The 19,217-nt window shown below is 48.4% G+C and overlaps 8 protein-coding genes across 8 annotated transcripts; 5 read left to right on the top strand and 3 right to left on the bottom strand.

Moving 5' to 3' along the window:
• Positions 1 to 136: 136 nt before the first annotated feature.
• L203_100132 (ATP-dependent RNA helicase DRS1) lies at positions 137 to 3,045 on the top strand (the record flags this gene model as incomplete). The annotated part of the gene is made up of 6 exons (XM_066209599.1): positions 137 to 349; positions 448 to 1,590; positions 1,640 to 2,005; positions 2,050 to 2,170; positions 2,219 to 2,618; positions 2,709 to 3,045. 6 exons carry the CDS (start codon positions 137 to 139, stop codon positions 3,043 to 3,045), a joined length of 2,580 nt encoding a protein of 859 aa, XP_066065696.1.
• A 36-nt stretch (positions 3,046 to 3,081) lies between these two features.
• Positions 3,082 to 4,533, top strand: L203_100131 (uncharacterized protein; the record flags this gene model as incomplete). The annotated part of the gene is made up of 1 exon (XM_066209598.1): positions 3,082 to 4,533. One exon carries the CDS (start codon positions 3,082 to 3,084, stop codon positions 4,531 to 4,533), a length of 1,452 nt encoding a protein of 483 aa, XP_066065695.1.
• A 152-nt stretch (positions 4,534 to 4,685) lies between these two features.
• On the top strand, positions 4,686 to 5,645 carry L203_100130 (uncharacterized protein; the record flags this gene model as incomplete). Its single annotated transcript, XM_066209597.1, has 3 exons — positions 4,686 to 5,098; positions 5,142 to 5,304; positions 5,349 to 5,645. 3 exons carry the CDS (start codon positions 4,686 to 4,688, stop codon positions 5,643 to 5,645), a joined length of 873 nt encoding a protein of 290 aa, XP_066065694.1.
• Positions 5,646 to 5,720: 75 nt separating this feature from the next.
• Positions 5,721 to 6,760, bottom strand: L203_100129 (uncharacterized protein; the record flags this gene model as incomplete). Its single annotated transcript, XM_066209596.1, has 3 exons — positions 5,721 to 6,271; positions 6,325 to 6,470; positions 6,519 to 6,760. The coding sequence occupies 3 exons, from the start codon at positions 6,758 to 6,760 to the stop codon at positions 5,721 to 5,723; spliced, it is 939 nt and encodes a 312-aa protein (XP_066065693.1).
• Positions 6,761 to 7,155: 395 nt separating this feature from the next.
• Positions 7,156 to 7,763, bottom strand: L203_100128 (uncharacterized protein; the record flags this gene model as incomplete). Its single annotated transcript, XM_066209595.1, has 4 exons — positions 7,156 to 7,179; positions 7,225 to 7,300; positions 7,350 to 7,657; positions 7,725 to 7,763. The coding sequence occupies 4 exons, from the start codon at positions 7,761 to 7,763 to the stop codon at positions 7,156 to 7,158; spliced, it is 447 nt and encodes a 148-aa protein (XP_066065692.1).
• A 207-nt stretch (positions 7,764 to 7,970) lies between these two features.
• L203_100127 (uncharacterized protein) lies at positions 7,971 to 10,509 on the top strand (the record flags this gene model as incomplete). Its single annotated transcript, XM_066209594.1, has 8 exons — positions 7,971 to 8,123; positions 8,497 to 8,766; positions 8,814 to 8,930; positions 8,988 to 9,277; positions 9,326 to 9,538; positions 9,590 to 9,990; positions 10,038 to 10,104; positions 10,164 to 10,509. The coding sequence occupies 8 exons, from the start codon at positions 7,971 to 7,973 to the stop codon at positions 10,507 to 10,509; spliced, it is 1,857 nt and encodes a 618-aa protein (XP_066065691.1).
• Positions 10,510 to 11,025: 516 nt separating this feature from the next.
• L203_100126 (uncharacterized protein) lies at positions 11,026 to 11,530 on the top strand (the record flags this gene model as incomplete). Its single annotated transcript, XM_066209593.1, has 4 exons — positions 11,026 to 11,049; positions 11,113 to 11,286; positions 11,346 to 11,399; positions 11,453 to 11,530. The coding sequence occupies 4 exons, from the start codon at positions 11,026 to 11,028 to the stop codon at positions 11,528 to 11,530; spliced, it is 330 nt and encodes a 109-aa protein (XP_066065690.1).
• Positions 11,531 to 11,771: 241 nt separating this feature from the next.
• L203_100125 (uncharacterized protein) lies at positions 11,772 to 19,112 on the bottom strand (the record flags this gene model as incomplete). Its single annotated transcript, XM_066209592.1, has 11 exons — positions 11,772 to 12,412; positions 12,465 to 12,614; positions 12,663 to 12,742; positions 12,791 to 12,944; positions 12,989 to 13,525; positions 13,579 to 14,062; positions 14,116 to 14,292; positions 14,339 to 15,220; positions 15,385 to 16,891; positions 16,942 to 18,684; positions 18,733 to 19,112. The coding sequence occupies 11 exons, from the start codon at positions 19,110 to 19,112 to the stop codon at positions 11,772 to 11,774; spliced, it is 6,735 nt and encodes a 2,244-aa protein (XP_066065689.1).
• Between the last annotated feature and the right edge of the window lie 105 nt (positions 19,113 to 19,217).

Genomic DNA, 19,217 nt, shown 5'->3' with positions numbered 1-19,217 from the left:
TGACGACACGATATGACGGTGATGACAGCAAATTTACCTCAACGGCGATAGCCGCCATTCCAAAAAAAAGTTGATGGCATCTATGCAAACTTTTGCCTGTATCTGTTAACACGTTCTTTGCTTCAAAGCCAACAACATGAAGCCTACAGATGACTTGATAACTACTATTGATTCCGATATATCAGATGACGAGTTTCATGTCCCCGAGTCTAGCGTTTCAAAAGACAAACGGAATACTCTAGATGAAAACTTGAATCCCAATTTCGAATTTGATTTTGGCGGTAGTAGAGGCGAAGGGTTGGATCTGTGGGGAGGAGATGAGATTCAAGGCTTGAAAAAAGGGAATGAAGTAGGTCCAAGGGTGGGATATGCTGAGCTGACCTTTAGCTGATCAATGTCGACGATATAATCGAACGTAGAGGAGGGAAACCTATTCAAGCTTTCAAGGACAGGAAGAGAAAACGTGACGAAACATCCGACACAGAGTCTGAGGCTAACACGGATAGCGGGGAAAACGAAGATGAGGACAGGGACAGTGAGGACGAGATGGACGTTGACGAATCTAGCGGCGAGTCCGACCAGGAATATAAAGGGGACGAGGAAGAGCCAGGACTCGACAGAGGACGAGATGATGAAAGCGACAACGAGTCGGAAAGAGAGACAGCTGCCCAGCTTGCTCGCAAGAAAGCGTTCTTTTCTGCTGACCCTACCTCCCAGGACTCTACCCTTCCTAGCTCATTTACGGCTATGAACCTATCACGCCCTCTTCTCAGAGCTTTGAATTCCCTCCAATTTGCCGCGCCAACCCCAATTCAAGCTCGTGCCATTCCCCTAGCTCTCTTAGGCAGGGACATTCTCGGCTCTGCTGTGACGGGTAGCGGTAAGACTGCGGCGTTCTTGGTCCCAATTCTAGAAAGACTGTGCTACCGAGATCGGGGTAAAGGTGGCGCGGCATGTCGTGTGCTTATTCTCTGTCCCACACGTGAACTGGCTGTTCAATGTGAAGCTGTCGGAAAAGCCTTGGCCGAGAAAGGTGGCCTTGATGTGAGGTTTGCTCTTCTTGTCGGTGGTCTTTCTCTCAATGCACAGGCGCACACGTTGCGGACTCTTCCAGACATCCTCATTGCTACCCCCGGGCGACTTATCGATCATCTCAACAATACCCCTTCCTTCACGCTTTCAGCCTTGGATGTCTTGGTCATTGACGAGGCTGACCGTATGCTGGAAGCTGGGTTCACCGACGAACTGGAAGAGATCATCAAAGCCTGTCCCCGCGGACGTCAGACTATGCTCTTTTCTGCAACCATGACGGACTCTGTCGACGAGCTGGTCAAGCTTTCGCTGGACAAGCCCATTCGGGTCTTTGTGGATCCCAAGCGCAACACGGCCAGAAACTTGACGCAGGAATTTGTCAGAATCAGAAGCGACGATGCAAGGAGTCCTAGCTTGTTGGCATTGTGTAAGCGAACGATCCGAGAAAAGTGCATCGTATTTTTCAGAAGCAAGGCTTTGGCGCATCAGATGAAAGTTGTCTTTGGTCTCTTTGGATTGAAGGCCGCCGAGTTGCATGGTAATCTCACGCAAGAACAGGTACGTCCAGTTCGATAAAAAACTAAAGACAGCTTATCGACCTGCACAGCGTTTACAAGCTCTCAGCGATTTCAAGTCTGGCGCGGTCGACTACCTCTTGGCCACCGACCTTGCCTCCCGTGGTCTCGATATCAAGGGCGTTGAGACGGTCATCAATTATGATATGCCCGGCCAGCTCGCCCAATATACCCACCGTGTCGGCCGTACCGCCCGTGCCGGGCGGCAGGGTCGATCCATCTCTCTCGTCGGGGAAGCAGACCGAAAGATGCTCAAGGCGGCCATCAAGCAGTCCGAGGCGGAGGAGATACGACACCGCATCATCCCCGGAGACGCCGTTCATGCGATGGCCGACAGACTGGAAGGGTTCAAGGAAGAGATCCAGGAGGTCCTCAAAGAAGAAAAGGAGGAGAAGCTGGTGAGTCTCGTGCGGACAGGACTTGGCTCATGCCACTTTGACAGATGCGCCAGGCCGACATGGAGATCAAAAAGGGCCAAAACATGGTTGAACACGAAGCCGAGATCTTTGCTCGACCAGCCCGGACGTGGTTCCAGACAGCAAAGGAAAAGCAAGCTGCCAAACGTATGTCTTTTGTGTGCCGTCTCCACCCTGTATGCTGAGCGACGACAGATGCCGGTAAGGAAGCCTACGTCGCTTCGTTTCCCGACGCGAAAGCCAGCCAGGAGAAGGGCAAGGAATTGCTGAAGCGCGGCAAATACGAGGGCCTTTCGCGCAAGGATAAACGACGGAGGATGGCACTGGAGGAGGACGCTGCGGATCTCGCTGCGTCGCGGTCCACTGCGTTGGCTATCCGATCTGCCAAAAAGAGAGCGCTACCGAGGAAAATCACTGAGCCCGAGCCGTGTCCAGCGCCGAACGCCAAGCGTGGCAGGGTCGCGCGCAGCAAAGCGAAGCGGGTGACGAGCACCCGGGGTAGTGCATTCGGCGGATTCGAAAGCGGACCGGGAAAGAACGAAGGTATGAGAGCCAAAGCGGTCAAGGTCAACCTCGACAAGAGAAAGGGGAAAAGGTGACCTGGCGAGTAGGTATACTCTTTCGCGTGCAACCTACGTAGATGCTCCACGGAGCGACAAGCGATGCAACGTTGATTGACCTACAGACCCGCCATTACCGTGTGCATACTAAGATCCCAGTCTCCTCTCCCAGCCTCGCTCTCCACACAAAAGAGACACCCCGCCATGACCCATCCCCGCCACACCACCGACCGCTCCTTGGTCACGATCCTTCCACGAATCCTTTGTCCGACCCCAGCTGCGAACCTCTCGCGTCGACCGGCCCAGAACCCTTTGTATCTCCCAGCCACACGCCACACCCTCTCGCCTCGTCCATTCGGCGGAGCGCAACCGACTTCCCACAAAGGATCACCCATCCCAGTCTTCACAGGTGCATATAGGGTGCGACGGCATGCATTGCCACCCATACCCTCCTTCTTTTAAACTATAACGACTAGACGAATCCAGCAGTGAACCAGAATGGCGCTCGTTGCTGCTCCCTATAGAGCCCTCACTTCTTCCCACTTTACCAGCAACAACCCCTACAATCCCGACTCGGTACCCAGCGGCCACCCTCATCGCCAGGTGTCTATCCAAGAGTCCACCGTCTTGAACCCTGATGATGTGGTGGCCCTTCAAGCCTCCCGTATAGCAAACAGACTGTTGGACGTCGCCGGATCAGATGACGAAGATGAAGGCCTTGCTAAAGATGTCATCGCAAGATTAACGCATAGTGTCATGTCCAAGACAGATGTTCCGCATACGTATAACAAGTCTGCCTGGGGTAGTCTTTATTACCGAAATCCGGCAAGGCACAGTGTTATGTGGGATCTGAAGAACCAGTTGCAGCAAACAAAGGACCGATTGAGGCAAGTTGACCTCCACCAGAGCGTTGAGGCCCAACGCCTTTTCAACGCCACCAAAGACTACAAGATACTTGATGACAAGTCGCTGGTCCCGCAACAGTACTCGCACGTTGACAGCCGGGTTCCGTCTCTGAAGATGAGTGACGTCAACAATGCCCGCAACAGGGTGCTCTCCGAGAGCCAAGCTGGGACCCAGTTTCCCCCTGCCACCTCGGCGACACCGTTGACAGCGTCCAACCTGCAGCAATGGACGAGGACGCAACGGCCAGACATGCCACGCTATGACGACGACGCCCTTCGGTCCTTGCACAGACAACAAGTCAGCCAGTTCTTGACGCGGTACCCCCGCAAGGATATGGCCAACATGACGATACACGAGCGGCGAAAGATGTGTAATGCCATCAGAAGCCTCTTTTCCCGCGCCTCTCTCCCTAAACTGCCCGCCGAATTGCTCGAGGGCATACGTGATCTCTCTGTATGGACCACAGAGTCCGCCAACCCAGATGCCGGGCAATCCAAGCCGCCCCTCCCCCGGGCCTTGTCGTGGCTTCCTCACGGCCAGAGACGGGAACAGCTGTGGAAGGACATTGGAGCCGGCGATCTCTCGTCGCCGGTTTCCCGCAGGTCTCTACCCAGCATCACCCGCTATCCCCGCGACCCTCGCAGATACTCAACCACCCATGTGCGGGACGATAGCGTATACGGCCAGCCTCGCGGCGACGGAGCGATGCAAGACGTCTTTAACCGCGCGTGCGAGCAGGGCGCAGCAGTAAGTATGGTGGAAATGGGCGACGGCTATAGACACACAACAACATTCGAGGCAACAGAAAGGGATGGCCCACAGATTACGATCACATACGATAACAGGACTGGAAGGAATTACGGGGGTGGAATGCCATCGGGCCCAGGGGCAACGTCCGGCAGAGCAGCGCCGAGTGGCGTGCTTGGGGACACATTTATGACCGGCGGGCGGTCACTGGGAGGGCCGTCGGCATGTGGCCTCAGTGCGTCGCGACTTGATTCGATTTCGCCGTTGTCTGGGATGGGCCCAAGGTTGGTGTATTAGCGACGCGGCGTGACGTGGCATTGGCGTGGATCGTGGATGGATGCGAAATGTGGAGGTGGAGGTGGGCGTGTGGCGCGGCGTGCAGCGCTGGCACTATATATATACATACTTTGAGTGATGAGATTAATCCGTGGCGTGTTGAAATACAAAACATGAACGATCCACTTTTCTCTCTGGCGGCGCCGCCACCACGTTATCGTCTCGAGTCGGACTCGTCGGATGAGGAGGGCGAGGGGATTTACCCAGGCGGGTGTTTGGCTGGAGAGGAAAAGGTTCGGCGTCGCAGTCGTATCGTGTCGGTCCGTCTCGATGCGGGTGGTGGGCGACACCAGGTGGTCGTGGGTGTCGGCCAGGCTGGGAGGTATCTTGTGAAGCATATGCGTCGGGTTGACCGCGTCGGCGACGTGACGGTGGATGGGCGCGAGGTGGGATGGGTGTACAGGCTCGGCGCGGCGGGAGCGGTGGACGAGTGCTTGGTGGTGTGGGTCGATGTGGACGGGTTGGACCATGGGTCGGTGTGGCGCGTCGCTGAGGAGATGGTCAGGGTGGTGCAGCCGGGGTCTTTGTGCGTCGGGTTGGGTTCGGGCGACGTGCTGACCAGGGTGTAGGACGATGGTGACGGCGTATCCGCCGTCGATGGTGATCACGTCGGACGAGGTGCGGGGCGAGCCGCCGATACGGTATCTGTCGGCGCGGCGGAGCGTTAGCGGAGTGGCAGCGTGGGAGGCGCCGAATGTTGTGAGCGGGCTGGCTGGCGCGTTGATGAGTCTGGTACGTCGTCGGGGCTTGGCCTGGGCTGATGGTCGGTGGGACAGTCGGTTCGTGCGGTCGAGTGTAGGACTGTTTCGGCGGCGACGCTTCTCCTTCCTCTGCCGCTGTCGTCTCTCTCCTGGTCGTCGGTGGTCAAGGCGCTGTCGGCGGTGGATCCTGGCCTGGCGGATGGCTTGGCGGCGGACGGCTTGGCGGCGCTGGCCGGGCCGTCGGTGGGAAGGTGGACAGAGAACGATGATGAGCGGTACAGTGCGCCAGGGATGGGCAGAGTCCACCGTGTGGACGGGCTGGAACACGGCGACGGGCTGGAACGCGGCGACGCGGCTGGGATGTATACCTAGGCGTGGTGGACAACTACAGTGTCATGGCATGCATGGATGGTATAGACAAACACCGCTCTCTAATCAATACACAGGCTAGTACGGAAAACCCCTTCGCTCGACATCAGGTTTCTCCCATTCAAACTTGGCCACGTCCGCATCCATCGGCACCACCTTGGCGTCTTGCCCATGGAGGTTGAGGCTGTTCCACGAAGGAGGCAGCTCCTCGCTCGGAGGCAGGCCGCCCGAATGCGGCATCGTCGGATAGTCGTTCCGGCCAGGAAGCATCGTGGTAGGGTGGAAATCGCCGTGGCCCGCCTTCGTCGTCCACAGCGGTCTCGTCTTGTATCGGCCCCAAAACAACCGGACGAGGTACGCACCGGCCGTGACGAGCCAAGAGACGAGCAGGAGAAAGATGACGGGTCCGGGGATGAACTTGGGCTCGGAATCGTCGACGTTGGACGCCGTGTTGCTGATACGCACCAGCATGCCAAGGTCGAGCGACCAGGCGATGAGGATGAAGAGAAAGGCGAAGCCATCGAGGGTGAATGCCCATCGTGTCCAGTCGTATGCGTTCTGCCGCTGGTTGGACCATTGGCCGGTGGCTGCCAGCGTCCATATGACAGACAACCACGTCGCAGCACAGGCTAGATGCATACACGGGTCAGCTCGCTTCGTGTGGGGCTTGCAAAACGCATACCAAAGATGTGCATGACACCGGAAGCAGTCATGAACGAGGACGGTAGGACGGTGGAGATGTCTGCGAGCGAGTGGACAGGCTCAGGAAGATCACTCAAGATGGACGAGAAATTGGAGGAAAAGCCTCGGTACGGTGAACAGTGGTCACTACGCCACATCTCAACCCTGCAGCGTCACACAAGAGGATGCGCTTACGTGATATTGGGAATACCCGTCCCACACCAACCCCACAGGCCGATTTTGACTGTCCCGTTCACGCCTGTATCGACGTCAATCACACTGAGACCTTTCACCATGGGTGTGCCTAGCGTAGACAACAGGGTGAGTAGAAAGGCGATAAAGACAGGAAAGAATAGGCTGGTGGCCTGGTTGCCATCCCATGGACGATGGGGTGGATGAGTGTCGATGACAACGATGGGGCCCAAGGTCTTCTTCATGGTTGGAGCTTTTCGACACCTATGATTTGACCAGCAAATAAACAATTTTTTTTAGAGTCGCACTAGAAATGCCTTTTCAATGTGCCGGCTTAAGAATACAGCTGCGATCAGCAAAACACTTGTGAGCGCATTTACATAGGTGCGTATCGCTCAAGGAGCGTGGAGCTGGTGTTGATCCTTTGTACGACCTATTGAAACACCTTGCAGTCACCTTTGTGCTCGACTTGTTCCAATGAAGCGATGGTTGCGGGTGGAAAGAGACAAACCGATGTCTGAAACGCCTCCCACAGTTGGAATCAGCACGGCATGGATCTCAAAGGGAAGACGCATGGGCAGGCATTCTGGTGGAATGCGTCAAGGTGTAGTCTAAACAAAACATCAACGTGATGCATTCTCTATTGAAGAGATTTGACAAAGGCCTGGGACCGGTCAGCCTCGTGACAACATATCGCTGATGGACTGACCTGCTCAAGCTTGGATACCTCGGTTTTGAAAATGTCTACTTGCTTCCAACAGTCCAGCGGTTTGTCGGGATGGTCACTACCGGCCATTAATGTATAGTCCGTCATGGCAGACTCACAGATAACACTGTTTCACACCCTCTCTCGCAAGCCTGACACCCTCCTCCTCTCGATTCTTCTTCTCCCTGATTCGCTCAATCTTTCCTCTAATCTCTTCGATATCCCTGCCCAATACGTCTGAATTCAAACCCGCCTTGTCCTTGTCAAGATTCTCCTTCTCTAACGCGGCCGAGATGGAGTGCAGGATTTCCGCTTCCTGTGACCTGATGTGAGCCGCCTCCGCGGCGAGACGTCGACGGATAATGTCGTCTGCGGATGATGATGGTGGGACCGGCTCATGTCGGGAGGAAAGACTATCGATGAGGGCTGGGGAAAACTACGACGGGTCAATGTCGGTCACAACAGGCTTGACTTACCTGCACAGAAGCGGATGGCGTAATCACTTGCTCACCATGAGCTGCAGAAGACTGAGATGCTCCCATTTTTTATTTTTTATTTTCGCTGAATTGAAATGAGAATTGTAAATAAATGCAGCCATTGGGACAGGTCGTAGCGGATAGGCGCGCGAATACGCCATCCATTAGGCACCTTGCCACTTTTAAACCATTTTCTTCATGATCTTTATACTTTTCTTTTACAACCATTACTTTCTTAATACTTTGATGGCTGCCTACAACGCTCTTTCAAAGATGAACAACGCAGCGCCGTCCTCGTCATCGTCCATCTCTATCAGAGGCGCATCTTCTCGTGTGCTAGGCAACGCACTCCGAGGAGCCGGTATAGTCAGCGCTCCAGGCATGGAAGTGGATGGAAATGGTACAAAGAGAAGCAGAACAGAACAGGTAGGTCAGAAATCACCATGGGTCTGTACTCGGGCACCTCCATTCAGTGAAAATCCTTTGCGGCACCTCCTTTTAAGTTGGGCTAGTATATAACTATTACCTCTTCACTGTATCCCACAACTCATTCACCATGCGTTCAATACCCAGAACAGGCCCTCGGGTGTCGCCCTATGGCTATAACAGAGATGACAGATTGCTCACGCGAATAAATGCAACCGCTTCCTTACATCATTCACTCCCATGCCGACCTCGCAATCTCACTCCTTTACACACCGACGTTTTATACATTCCCTCGCCTCTCTCACCACACCATCGATCCTGTCCCATTCAACCATCTACATGCAAATCACCGTATTCCAAATTTGGCTATCAGTCCGGTCGACAGAGACAAGCTGCGCACAACGACAAGCCTTACAAGAAGATTGCCCCCTCGTCACGTCGAGGAAGGGGAGGTCGATCCGTCCCAGGACGTCTGCCTCCGGGCACACCACATACGCCGCCCACTATCGCTTCTCTTAGGCAGGGCGCCAATCGAGGAGAAAGAGAGAATGCGAAATCAAGGCTGAACGAAAAGCTGGCTGGAGATGAAATGAAGGCATGGTTGCGAAGTAGGATGATTGCAGAAGGTGTACTGGACATGTCTGTGAGTAATATCATGATCTCTCGCGGGTACATGATGACCAAGGACAGGATTTGCGGAATGACCAATGGATTAAATCCAACGGGATTATTCCTCCCGGTCATCCTTCGGCACCTCCAAATACAGGAATTGTATTTTGGCGACTCATAGATCAAGTTTTTCAAAAGGTGCTTACAAAGAGGACTATGTCATCCCATTTTTTTGCTGATATCAATGGCCGTTAGACGGACAAGATCACAATTCACACACTTTCATTAGCCAATAACCATTTCCATGACTTGAGACAACTTGACAGATTGCCTTTTTGGCTACCCGACATCCGCGCTTTAGACTTGAGTGGTAATCCGGTCAAGCACATTGTGGAACTGGACCATCTGTTGGCATCGGGTGAAAAAAAGGGCAAGGCCAATGCAGGCATGGGAAGTCTCAAGAGTCTCGTCGAGCTCAAACTGAATGATTGTACATTCCGAGAAGTAGCATTAACCCAACAAGACGGAGATGCGCAATACAAGCAGTATGTTGACAGATCATCACAATGATTTAGGAGTTGACGCCGTACAAGTGAAATTCTCCGTCGTTTTCCTGGACTGAGAATTTTGGATGGGGTAAGCCTTGAACGAGTCATCTTCCCGATCGAACGGAAACCCAAAATCAAGCATACAGAAGAAGAAAAGAGAGTTTTGGTTTCCAAGCCGCTGTCATTTCCTGTAGAAATTCAGTCAGAGTTTTTTTCAGAAGAAGCTGCTAGAAATTTCGCCATGGCTTTCTGTGCTAAGTTCGACAACCTCTTATTCTTTGAAGAAATTAGCTAATAATTCAATGGCAGATATTTCCCGTTATTTGATTCAAATCGTGCCGACTGCCTACCTGCTTATGCTTCCAATGCTCTCATATCCATAGCTGCCAATACCCTCTCTTCCCGTTCCGCACAACAAATTCAGATATACAAAACTCGTGGCGACCGCCCTCATCCCGTTTCATTTGAAGCTTGGACCAATCTTCCATCCAGAAATTTCTTTAGGAGCGCCACATCCATACAACAACGTATGGAATCTCTTAAATCGACAGCGGATCCTGCTAAATTGATGCAATGGTGGGACACAATGGTGCCCAAGACTGAGCATCCGTTAACGGATCCTGCCAAATGGTGTTTTGAGTGTTGGGTACTCGACAGTGAAGGTGGGCATGTGAGACTGTGTTTAATGATTCAGGGGCAGTTTAGGGAATGTATGTATAAGCTATCCTCGTACAACAATGGCTGACAGAGGTGATAGTACCTTCAGGAACATACAGGTCTTTCTCTAGAACTTTTATTCTAACTGAAGCGCCTGAAGGATCACCGCAAGTCTCATACCCGTTTTATACGTTTAAGCAGAGCTGACCAAGCAATGTGCATGTAGAACCGTTGGAGCAGGTTTTCCAGGGACAATCTTATCAGACACTATGATTGTTCATTCATACCTTGGCTCAGGAGCATTCGACGGTAAACATCCATTATCCGTGAATGGCATAACTATTCAGCCACCATCAATACCATTTGGGCCCAATGCTACCACTCCTGGCACATCAAATGGTGTGCCAGCAGGAATAGATGAAAAGTCATTGGTCGACCAAGTATCTTCAAGAACTGGAATGAACGAGCAATATGCGACCATGTGCTTGAGCCAAAACGGTTGGGATCTGGAAGCGGCTATAAAGAATTTTGAGGAAATCAAGCTTTCCATACCGAGGGAGGCTTTCCAGTGACTCTGGTGGAATTGGAAGAGAGGAGTATGCATGCTGGGTATTGGTGCATACATTTGGGAAAGAGGAAAGCATTGTTCATGAAGTCAACGACCATCTTCCGTGTTCAAGTATTGAATAAAATCAATTGCTCTTTAGGGAGCTATGGAAAGTACTGTTGCAACTGAAAATGTATACCAAATGCTAGATACACCGCCGGAAGGAATTCTGAGTCACACGCTTTGCGAATTCATGTAGCTCTCCGTTTATGTGTGGCATATCACCAAAAGAGCAAGTGCCAAGGTTCATAGAATGAGAGTCGAGTGGACAAGTCATGAAATCTTGACAGCAAAGTATGTGATTGCAGACCAGTACACAAAGAAGACCCCCAAGACTGTTGGTCACCAGCGGTAATAACCGCTTTGTTTTTGTCGTTGCCATCAGTCACATTATGGGTTTTATCAAGACTTTTTTAAAACTATTCCAATATTGATATTCATCCAACACATTGTCTTGAATTGAAAATTTTATGGCTGCAGAATGGTTTGCAAAAAGTGTGAAAAGGTGAGTAAATCTCTTCCTCCCCTCTCATCATCTCATTAATTATATTCGACTCTACTGGAATAGAAAACATCAACATTAGCCACAACCGATCCCTTTCAACCAGCCTCTTCTACTCGCAAAATTGGCGAGAACAAGTTATTGTCTGCAAGAGCCCGGGTAACGCCGTACGTCAAACCGGGGCAGGGGATGAAGAAGGGGAGTATAAACCCATATGGAAACAAATGTCTTGATTGCAAAGTAAGTCCACTGAGCGGTCAGATGGAAGGTTGAAGCTGGGAGTTAATGATGAGATGCAGCAATCTGTACAACAAAACAATGCTACGAGATGCCAGAAGTGCGCTTACAAAAAGGTGAACGACTTGCATTACCAAGAGGACAAGAGTTGACACTATATATTCTGAAGGGTCTTTGTGCTATCTGTGGAAATCTTATATTAGATACTTCTCGAAAGTCGCCCAACGTCTGCTTTAAGTGTTGCTGACAGCTGAGTAGGTTACAAACAAACGGCAAAGTAGACTGTTGAACTCGGCATGCTCATAATTCGTCTTCATAATACGATAATGTTGTAGGCTCATTCTTCGTTTGTATAATGTATCTACCAGACAACCCAAATTATACACAAACTAAAAGTTACGCGAAACTAGAGAGATGGAAAGAAAAACGACAAAAAACAACATAAAACTCATGAATGGTCGTATCAAACATTAGCCTTTCGATTCTTCTCATTTGCCCCTTATTAAACTCCCAAATCTCCTCAAGCCTCTTTCTTTCAATGGCAGTGATGGTTTTTCTTCGATTTCCCCGTTCTCATGCGCCATGCTCACATTAAACTTGCTTCCCAGGCCTATCATACTTTTCGCCTTGGAACCAAGGCTTGCGACGCTTCCGTTCATAAACCCACCCCCTAGCGGGCTATTCAAAGATTGTCTATGCTCCTTCTTGCGTATACTGCCACTCTTACTATTCGACCTTACAGGAGAACCTGTCGGTGAGAAAACGGTGTGGATGGTGGATGATGGGGTACGGTGGGTGGTGGAGATGGATCCACGTGGAGTCTCGGTACCCAAACTGCCATGTTCACCATCTTCTGTGTAACCTGATCCAATATTGAACTGATGGAAGTTGTACTTTGTGGAGTCATTGCTTGACATTGCCGATATTGTTGACAACCTTCGATTGTCGGTAGGGGAATCTTTCCCACCTGATGAACGGTGCGAATTGATTGTCACAGATGGATTACTTCTAGTATGTTTTTGACTCTTTTGATTTTCATCGCGATTGTTGGATAGCGAGATGAGATCATCCGCAGAAGAAAGGAGTCTTGGTAGTTGGGCAGTTTCTTCGGGAAAAGCCTTGTAAAAGTCTGCTCATTACATCAGTATTCAAATCAGAGAGAGACATTAGGTACTACTCACAGTTTCTAAGAACCTCATGAAATGCAATATCTTTGCACACCTGCTTATGAACTTCGAGACTTTCTTGAATGACATGGATGTAATCAGAAATTGCTCTTCGCAGCTGGTCTATTTGTCCACGGTCTTGGAGATGGTTGTCCAAATAAGATCCTTCGATAAATAGCTGTATGTAAATTAGCAACTTCTAAAAACGCTGACTTGCCTTTCGATAGGTCTTGATTCCTTCACTGGTCGGTGAATCAACAGCACTGTTAATCGCAGTCCCAAGTACCTTGGATCTAAACGTTCTGTTACCTCCACATCATGACTTGATCTACAAGACCTACTCTGGCATCTGCCCATTCCTTCCTCGACATGACTTCTTGAGGCTTTTTGTGGCTTTTTCGACCTCCATTACAGCCATAGTCACTGGAGAAATCTGTTCATATTTAACAGAAATAATTTCACTGCGATTGAGCACTCCTGGTAGCTCCGCTTTGGCTACAAAAACGTAAACTTTGGTGTAAATGAGAATAAGAACTTACTGAATAATATTGTCTTTTCAGTCCATGTCAAAGCTGCCTCACGTTCACCCGGATCTTTCAAATACGGTCTCAAGCTACTGAAGCATCTAATACCGTTCCACTTCCAGTAGTTCTGGACATTTTCGGACACATTCTCGCCAAAAACAGGTTTTGACAATTCTGGTTCGGGAACGACAGGCATAACCCAAATGACGGGGTCGTTACTGGCCCTGATAGATTCGGGGGGCTGTATTTTAGAACGATGGATTGTTGCCTGCTGGTATTTAGTTTGCAATGCCTCACAAAAGTCGTTGTACTTTTGACCAGCTGGTGCTCGCACAATATAATCTTTGCCTTTATCCAAGGAAGGAATCTCCCCAAGATATGCAACTCTAAAATATTCTGGCTTTGATCTCCAAGTCTTAGATATCTGCTTCCAAAGTTTTGCTTGGTGTATTAAAAGATCTGAAAGAACAGTGATATCGTATGTGAGCATTTGGTGCTGGGCGGTAAGCTCTTGACAAATATCAATGGAAAATTCATAAGCCTCAGCTTGAGCTGTGTTGCGTGAGTGGTGCTCCAGATACTGCAAAATAATGAGAGAGGCTTACCTAAGAATTCCAAGACATGATAGTAAATCATCTGCTTCCTCGCGAATTCGCTTTGTCCTGAAAACTCAATCTCCCCCCATTTTCCAGCTTCTACCCAGTTCTCCCCACCAAGTTTCCATTCATGAACATCCGCGTGTAACTTCAAAGCCAATCCCGCCCCTAGCCAGTCGCCTGCTTCCTTGTTGATTTCTACTAGTTTGTGAACATACTGCAAGTAAAGATCTCTCCTACTTGCGTGATTGACAAATGACATGAGTTTATAGATAGCAGCAGATTGTTCATCTTTCCAGAGAGGCTGGCTGGGGACTTCGCGTAATTCAAGTAAGAGGTCAATGAAGTGCTCTATTTGAGATAAAAAACTCATTATTTTAGTGGTGAATAGAGGATTAACCTCCGGGGTGGATTCGAAAACATCACGGAGTTGAGCAACAAAATATGCTCGCATCGTCGGATCTGATGAAGAAGAGGTGGTTCTAGAAGTGAACTACAGAAATAGCGATCAGCAGTACTCATACGCAAACAAAACTTTATATTTACTAATCGGTTCAAAGTCATGAAGATTTGCGTCTCTATATTTACTTGCTTCCTATCAAGCAAGAATTCGGCGTACATTAATGAGAACAAAATATCTACAGCGGTCTCACAAAGACCATCGTGACTTGACAGACATAGTCCAATGATTTTTTCTGCAAGATTTGTAAATTTTGTTTGATACTATTGATGATTAGTCAACGTAATAGACTCTGCTTATTGAACTTACTCCGCCTAATCTGAAAGTCTGGCCTCCAGGAATATCTAGAGACCATCCGATAGCATGCCACATCTTCTTCAACAGCCTGGCACCCGTGTCTCTCAAATCGCCTGCAACGATCCAGTCTGCCCTTCTGCGCTGTTGAGTCTGATCCTCTAATGCCAGCTCTTCGGAGCCACATAGCTCGCACAAGAGTTCAAAAAGCCCTTGCCAAAGTTTGACATCGAAGTTGATCTTTTGATTGACTTTACCATTTATATCTGCTACTGCTGACGGAGGAGGGATAAAGTCAGGACCTTCCATAATGTTTCCAATGCACTCGAGAAGTTTGAGAATTCCACTAAAGCACATTGATCTTAGGGTCAACCACTGCTTTGGGAACGCCTCAAATCTAATGACAGATTTTGAAAATTGGAAGGTCTGATCAAATACCTCGCCACAAGACTCTGTCCCTCCAATCTCGAGAGTTTCAATAAGCCATGTAGTAATGTTTTTATTGGGCGTTGCAATTATCAGGGTTATAATAACCACAGCACATTCAGCTAAACTGCAATTGAATAATCCAGACTTTGGAAGGCCATCTTCGTCAGCGTGCTGATGACGCTCAAGTAAAGATGGAGAAGGTAACTGAGAGATAAGAGCAAAAGGATGTACAGTAGGAAAAATATCGGGAGTAGGTTTCCAAATGGTAGAGGTCGCCGAAGACTGCTGGCGATGAAGAACTTCTAATGCTTTAGGACTGGATATCTCGGCATATGAGGCATATAGAGCGGGAAGAAGGGTTAAGCAATACTCAATGTTTTCTTCCTCTTGTCTTTTAAGATCGTCATCATCTTGAACGAAGGGAGATACATGCCACTCTTGAAGCTTGTTTATCATCCATGCTAGTACCTGTAGTTATTAGTCAACAAGATTCGCAGTCCTTGACATACCGTGACAGCCAGTCTGTTACACTCTAGCCATTTGATCTTCTTCCCGTCTTTTAACGATTGAATACTATCAATTCCACCACTCCATTCGTCATAACTACCCAGATGTGGTTTAATCCATCTTACAATGGCAGGAACCAATAAACTTCTGCTTTCTGATGTTTCAAAAACGTTCTTTATCACCTGAAGCAATAGTAAAAGTTTGTATATTGCGATACTGCCTTTGACGTAGGATAGGGTATCTGCGAAGGCAATAACCATCTCGGCAATCTCTAGAGATTTGAAGACATGAGCTAGGTCTGGAAGAATATCGGCGTAGTGTTGGACTGCGAGCGTTTGAGTGCCAATAAGACTTTTGTCCGACGATTGCATGAGTTTGTTGATTTCCTCCAAGATGTGCCTTGTCTGCTTCTGAAAATCTGCTTCTAAGTGAGCAAATGTAGCATCAAGCCCAATCCCCTTTGCACGATTTTGTTCTCTTGATCGTATCATAAATTTGAAGAATAAATGCCAAACTTTCAAAAATGATCTGTAATCTTGATGATTTGGGTTGGACATAATTGATTTCATAGAACGAAGGAGGCGAGAAGAAGATGCAGGGAAATTAAAAATTTTGTCAATATAAATGTCAAAGACTTGTTTGAAATTTGGGAAACGTCTATCGCTCATCATTGCAAGCACTTTGATCAAGCTCTTGAAAATTAGATCGTCCACTTGATCTTGCTTCTCGCCAAGGTTAGACACCATGATTCCAAATAGCGAGTCCAATACCTTTGGCACAAAATGAGAGATTTCATCTTCTGACACAAATCCAAACAATCTTAACATCTCGCGAAGACCTTCTAAATCCCCTTCCACCGCGGAAGATTGCCATCCAAACAAACTTTGAAGAGTACTGTCTTGAGTCTGCAGAGTCGAGCAGAGTAAAGTTCTGATTAAAACTCTGTCTTTCAAAGGGGCCATGCTTTTAGCCACGGACGATGGCAAAACAGGATCAGGGTCTTTGGTAACAAATGGCGCGTCAAAGTAGATGTTAGGTAACGGCTGGTAGTTCTTTTCCATCCTGTAGAGTACAAGCTCATACTCGCCATCCTTTATGCTAGCCGCAGGACTCAACAATGGCAGGTAAGCAAACGCAAAGGGTTTTTCTAATTCTGAAGGGTCTGCATGTTTGTCTTTAATTCTTGAACGGAAAGTGAGGAAGAGGTGATAGTCCACAGGGTGAGTTGGCAAACTTACCCTAATCATCTCGTTGTATACCGGTTTTTCATTATGGTAAAACACCATTGAATTCCATCTCTCCATAGCAGGTTCTCCCGAACCGCCTGCAAATATACCGTCGGGCACTACCGTTCCATCCATCCTTCTGACCTCCATACTTATTTGTACTTCTCCATAATGAGCGCCAAGGACCGTTTTTCTGACCATTGAACCTGTCGTTGGAGTAATTGGAATAAAAGAGGCAGATACGAGATTAATATAGAGATCATTGCGTGACTGTTCAGGAAGAATGACATCCGAAAAAGCCAAACGAGAGGTGATAGGAATATCAAGAAGAAGAGTAGGGTGTTCTTGTACTAATTGTGGAACAGAACCTTGGAAAGTCTTCAAGCTTAAGGCCACACTTTCAGCTCTATTATTGGCCCTGTTAGCTGCATAATTGACAGAGATTAGGATTCTCACCTTGGAGATGTAGTGAATTGCTTGACCCTGTTATGAATAACATCTTCATGTAAGCTTGAAAAGCTAGCCTCGTCTCTTGGTACGTAAATTGGCACACTCTTTTCAACTCCCCCATTCGGTTTATCCAATCCATCACCCATTAAATTAGACATGGCTGGTAAAAGCAGCACGGCAACACCAAGTGGCCTCCTGAATCTTGGCTTTGTTCTTGGTGAGGGATTGGTAGTGCTATCGTTAAGGGTGTCGACTGTGATACCAGCCCGATGAATTTCTGGACCAAAACCGGAAGTGACTGAGAAAGAGTCGTCTGTGAGATTCATAGATGACGCCACCTGGAACTGATTCTTCAAGGTATTTCCAGCTTCCGAAAGTCCATAAAGACTGTTTCTCTTGCTTATGTCTGCTGTGGGTTGTACGCCACTGTCTAATCTCATTTTCATAGCTCCGTTCCGTACAATTTTGCAAACAAGATAGGTGTCTTGCGAGAAGTCTTCCTTTTTGATATCTGCAAATAGAGTCCGTAATCTTCCAATTCTCTGTTCGGCATCTCTAGCAGGGCTGCCGAAGTGATTCAAAATTAGGCAATATTCTTCTGTTATAAATTTCGCTTCATTTTTGTGATACAATGAGAAATAAAGCTCGGCGGTTTCTCCGGGGGCAGAAGGGTTAGCGACAAACGCTCGAACATCAAGAAGTAGGTGATAGTGTGAGCCGGTGGATTGGTTGTCTTGAATGGAGTTGTTTACAACGGCTAAAGAGAAAGGTAGAGATGAAGGATATTGGTAGGGATCGAGATGTGAGGACATCTTCCCAAACACTTTGTCAAGGGGTATAAGATCGATATAAGCCAGCTGCACTTGATGGACATAACAACTTATCCCTCCGACCCATCTTGTTCCAGTAAAAGCGCGTTCTCTATCCACAACTACCACACTCCCATCTTCAAGGCTTCTAACAATGACGTCCAAACCCTGTGCAACATTACACTTGACTAATCTGGAAACACATTCTCTCCGGACACGAACCAGTTCGTCTGCACTGAGCATTTGGGAGAGCAGTTGACGTCTACCGAGAAAGAGAGCATCAATATGCTGAACAACAGTAGCAAATAAACGATATTCTCGATTGGCAAGATATGTTGGTAACTTGCCATACCACTCCCGTATTGCACAAGCTATTTCATCCACAAGCGGCCACTGTTGTCCAGCCAGGGTAGAGTCTCCAGCAGTAAGCTTCGGTAACGGTGGTTCTTCCTTGTCTTCTTCAGGATCTTTTTCCTGTGCTTCGTGAATCATTGACTTTGAAATATTGAATTTTGATATACTCCCCCTTGACGACCTCCGTCTCACCAAGCCATCAACAGTTCGGCCTTCTAATACACCTACTTCCACAACACCTCTTGTAGAAGTATTATGGGGAGTATTCGGAGATATGACATCTGTTTCTCCTTCGTCCTCTTCTTCAACAGTATCCATTTCTCCAACCCATGGTAATCCTGCACCATGGATCGTCTCATGTAATTTTCTATACCTCTCTTCGGCTGCTCTAACTGCTCTTTCATACGCTTCTGATAGTTCACCATTATCATTCACATCACCCGGACGGATATAACAAACAGCAGCCGGAAAGATACCAGTAAGGACTGAAGGCTCTGGACGTGGAAAGGACGCTGGATAGATATTCGAATTTTGAGACGAAGGCGCAGGTGCGAGGGAAGTAATTGGCACTGCTTGGACTACAAACCTGAAACTAAGTTAGCTTAAAAGTAAAATGTATAAAGCTCTCACTCACCCTCTATACCACAAATCGCCTCTCCCATCTTCCTCCACAGTACATCGGTACTCTTCAAAGGCATAGAATTCATCTCCAACATCCAAGGGTATTTCGTATGGGTTCCTCCTTCCTTCGCTTCCCATAGTTGCATCTTCCATATTGGGTCGCCCGTTAGACCACGGAAGAATACCAAGGTCATCATGAGATGATACAGCTGGAATCCTGGATAACGCTTCTTTGGTAGTCGTAGGAGTCGACAGGGGCGAAGTCTCTGGGTGAAAAGGATAGATGATGAAGCCAGAGTGTATATATGGCAAAGGCTGCCATCGCCCAGTTGGTCTATAGTACGTCAGTACCCAGTTGACTATTACACACTCACGCTGAATGAGGAATGCCATCAGCTTCTGAGTGGTTGTAATGAGCAACCATTCCGAAGCATACCGTTCTTGTTTAAAAGAAGAGAAAATGAGAAAGTGAGAAAAAAAAGAAAAGAAAAGAAAAAC

This window comes from Cryptococcus depauperatus, chromosome 1 (assembly GCF_001720195.1).
Source record: "Cryptococcus depauperatus CBS 7841 chromosome 1, complete sequence".
NCBI classification, from domain to species: domain Eukaryota; kingdom Fungi; phylum Basidiomycota; class Tremellomycetes; order Tremellales; family Cryptococcaceae; genus Cryptococcus; species Cryptococcus depauperatus.
The sequence above is the reverse complement of the archived record's forward strand: the minus strand, read 5'-3'. Positions and strand labels throughout refer to the sequence as shown.